At 45.4% G+C, this 3,463-nt stretch overlaps 1 protein-coding gene across 1 annotated transcript; it reads right to left on the bottom strand.

Annotated features, from left to right (window-relative positions):
- Positions 1–454: 454 nt before the first annotated feature.
- Positions 455–2,053, bottom strand: LOC119323861 (1,4-dihydroxy-2-naphthoyl-CoA thioesterase 1-like). The gene is made up of 3 exons (XM_037597573.1): positions 1,819–2,053; positions 1,518–1,709; positions 455–942 (listed from the first exon to the last, which is right to left on the bottom strand). Exons 1-3 carry the CDS (start codon positions 1,993–1,995, stop codon positions 790–792), a joined length of 522 nt encoding a protein of 173 aa, XP_037453470.1. The 5' UTR covers positions 1,996–2,053; the 3' UTR covers positions 455–789.
- Positions 2,054–3,463: the final 1,410 nt, after the last annotated feature.

A 3,463-nucleotide genomic window follows, 5' to 3' on the forward strand; every position in this document is an offset into this window, starting at 1 on the left:
TAAAAGTTGAACAGAGTGCTAGCTGGTGGAACTTCCCTGATCCTGATTTCAGGTGAAAGGCTCAGTTCTGTCACTGCCCATCTTCTCATTTCCGGCATGGAGAGTGAGTGAATTACCTGAATAAATGATTTCTAATTCGTAGAATGACAAATGTTTCCTTCTTTTTCTTTTTTTTGACTGAATGTTTTCTTCTTTTTCAACAGGCTCTGCAACAGTTGGAAAACAGCTGATAACTTGTCAAAATTAGTTGCAGAAGACGTAACGGTAAATGCATCATCAACTACTTCCCAAAAGTTGGGTAGCTTTTCATTAGTTTCCCAAAAAGTGATTGAATGAAAAGTTAGTCATGATTCTATTTCCTTCAGATACTAGTATGCGGGCAGAGTCTCACAGTGCATTGATCTGGGAAGATGACTAGTGATGTAGGAAGAGACAAAAAAAGGGAGGCCGGATATGCAAGCTGTAGGACTATCTGAATTTTTACTTGGATTATCATCACTTCCCGACTAAAATTCTTGATCAAGTGATACATGCTTGTCATGGTAGTCGTGGACATTTGCAAAAAATTGCAAGTGATACATTCTTGATCAAGTGATTTGGATATCAACTTATATACTCCCTCCGTTCGGAAATACTTGTCATCAAACTAGATAAAAGGGGATGTATCTAGATGTATTTTAGTTCTAGATACATCTCTTTTTATCCATTTTGATGACAAGTATTTTTGGACGGAGGGAGTACTTAAGTTTTGTTGGACTGCAATATATCGCGCTTAACATATTACGGTTCCTAAAGCTTTGCATATTTCTTGATGCCCTTCTCATAGCTCTTCATTTCCTCTGGTGTTGACAAGTTGGTTAGTAGGGTAACCCTTGCTGATGATACCAAATCTTTGTGCTCCGATGTGTTAGGATCCAACAGCCATATCTGGACCTCCCAAACCTGTCAGATTCACCATGATTTTTTTAGCATATACAGACACTTTTGACTGACAAATTGTGCAAATAACTGAAATACCTGAAGAAACAAGAAAAATATAGAAGAGGAGCCATATGCACATCTATAATTGTAGATTGAGTTAAGTGAGTCTTAACAAAGTATATTCCGATAGCATGACACGTGGACATTCAATGGTTAATCATGGACTGCTGCAATTAATCTGACCCCATCCGTCACTTTCTTGTGCAGAACAACATTTTTCTTCTTTTAGTGTGTTTGAGAAGAGAGATGTGTTAGCCGCCAGAGAAGACTTGTGAGGCAAGCAGAAGTGTCAAACTTGTGCAGCTCATCTTTTCCAATTACAACACTATTGCTGTTTTCTGTTGCTTTTTCTAACCCCCAACCAACCCGGAATCTTGACCATTCCTTCCACATGCAGCAGCTGACTAATCAAATTGCAGATGCAGTAAGCCAGCAACAGACTGGCTTTTATCAATTGATCTGCACGATGAACCAGCGAATGGAACTAGGGGAATTTTGTCTCGTGTGGGGATAAAGTTATGTTGGATTGTACGTACCTGGACGTTGCGGCCGACCTGGATGGGGTTCGCCTTGGCCTCGATGCGGTCGCCGAGGCGGGCGGGCTTGAGGTGGTTGATGGAGAGCTGCACGCCGGCCACTCTCCGGTACCCGGACGCCATGTACCCGCCGATGCTCGCCGTCGACTCCGCCATCAGCGCCGAGACGCCGCCGTTGAGAATCTTGAAGGGCTGCGACCACGCCAACGGCAGCGACTGATTAAGACGATCACGGCGCGAGTACATACACACATGGTCTGGCAAGACGGTCAGTGGCGGCGGCGACGAGCGCGCATAGTACCTGGCAGCAGGTCTCGGTGACGGCGAGGCGGCCGAGGACCTCGCTCCCGGTGATGCGGGTGAACTCGAAGCCCAGGGCGTGCAGAGCGTTGTCCGGCGGGGCACCCTCGCCGAACCCGGGGGGCGGCCCGGGAGGCGACGCCGCCGTAGTTCTCGCGCTTTCGCCGGAGCCTGCCATCGGTATCCCTGACCTGCGTGATTGCGGATTGCGGTCGTTTTTGTACCTTTCGAACACGGGGAGCAGAGCCAGCAGATATAAAGACGCGGAAGGAAGGCGATAACGAATTGGTCCTCACGAGTTTTATTTTTTCTACATCAAATTCGTCAGGACGAGTTATATTAGGCAAATTAGCGGAATGGGGTGCGGGCTGGGCGTTCGGTTTATTCGGCATTTTATAATTTCGGTTTTGGAGAAATGAAAACCGAAATAATCACATAATATTTAGAAACCAAACCATATTAACCAAATAATTTTTTACGATTAACCGAAAAACCAAAATACATGCACTCATCAGAATATATCACAAGGAGCTAGCAACCTTAACATCAGTCACTGCTTTATTCGGTCAGGCAAACTAGTGAACATAACTTCGTATGTACCATATACAAATGTATGTAGATGCATTTTAGAGTATACAGATGTATGTAGATGCATTTTAGAGTATAGATTCACTCATTTTACTTCGTATGTAGTCCATAATAAAATCTATACAAAGAATTATATTTAAGAACGGAGGGAGTAGAAGAATACAACCATTGATTATGTTGCATTCAAACAATAGTAAAATAATCTAAACAGATCCAATTAGCCATGTTAGCATGGACTTAATGTAGGAGTACTAGTTAGATTGAGATTAGAAACGCCTGCCACAACCAACAAGTATTTGTCTGTGATTGCTAGCTCGCGGGAGTCGGACGCATGTTGAGTTGTTCGTCAAAGCATGGAGAGAACGCTGCCTGATTTACTTTCGGAACAACTAACGTCCACACGTGTAAGCGTTTGCACATCGTTTACATGCCTCCATCACCACTCATTTTGCCACGTATGAACAGATGACATCAGTAGAAAATTTTGGGTTTTTGGCTTAAAAATATGTTATCTTCTAATTAAAAAAGCAAATTAAAAATATGTTTTCACCATTAAATCCGTCTCGACGAAATCTTCAAAACTAGACCCCATGTTGATATGTTTCGACGAATTTTTTTTGGAAAAAGATTTCCTTCAACCGACTGATTTTTCCAGTGCACCCGTCGCCTCCCATGGACGACACGTGTCCCAGTCATCACATACACCGCTTCGTCCTTGCTGCCTTATCTTCTCCTCCGAGCACTCCCATCCACATCTTCTCTCCTTCCCCAACTCATTCAGTGTCCTCCACCACGCACAACGCCTAGGATGGAGAGCACCCATGGACGTAGATGCAAGCAGCAGCTAGTGACTTCAACAGCAAGCGCTCACGGGGAGCATGCTAGGTAGACGGCCGACGCGACCGGCGACAAGGTCTGGCAACGCTCAGGACGGGAGCTGGGGTTGAATGGCCTTGTGGTTGGTCGCAGCGATGGCGGGGATGGGCAGCGCCGCCCCTTCCCGCGGGCGCAAGCCAGCAGCGGCTCCGCTTCCCCTCATAGCCGTCTCCGGCCGTTGT

The sequence above is a fragment of the Triticum dicoccoides genome, chromosome 1B (assembly GCF_002162155.2).
Source record: "Triticum dicoccoides isolate Atlit2015 ecotype Zavitan chromosome 1B, WEW_v2.0, whole genome shotgun sequence".
NCBI lineage: Eukaryota > Viridiplantae > Streptophyta > Magnoliopsida > Poales > Poaceae > Triticum > Triticum dicoccoides.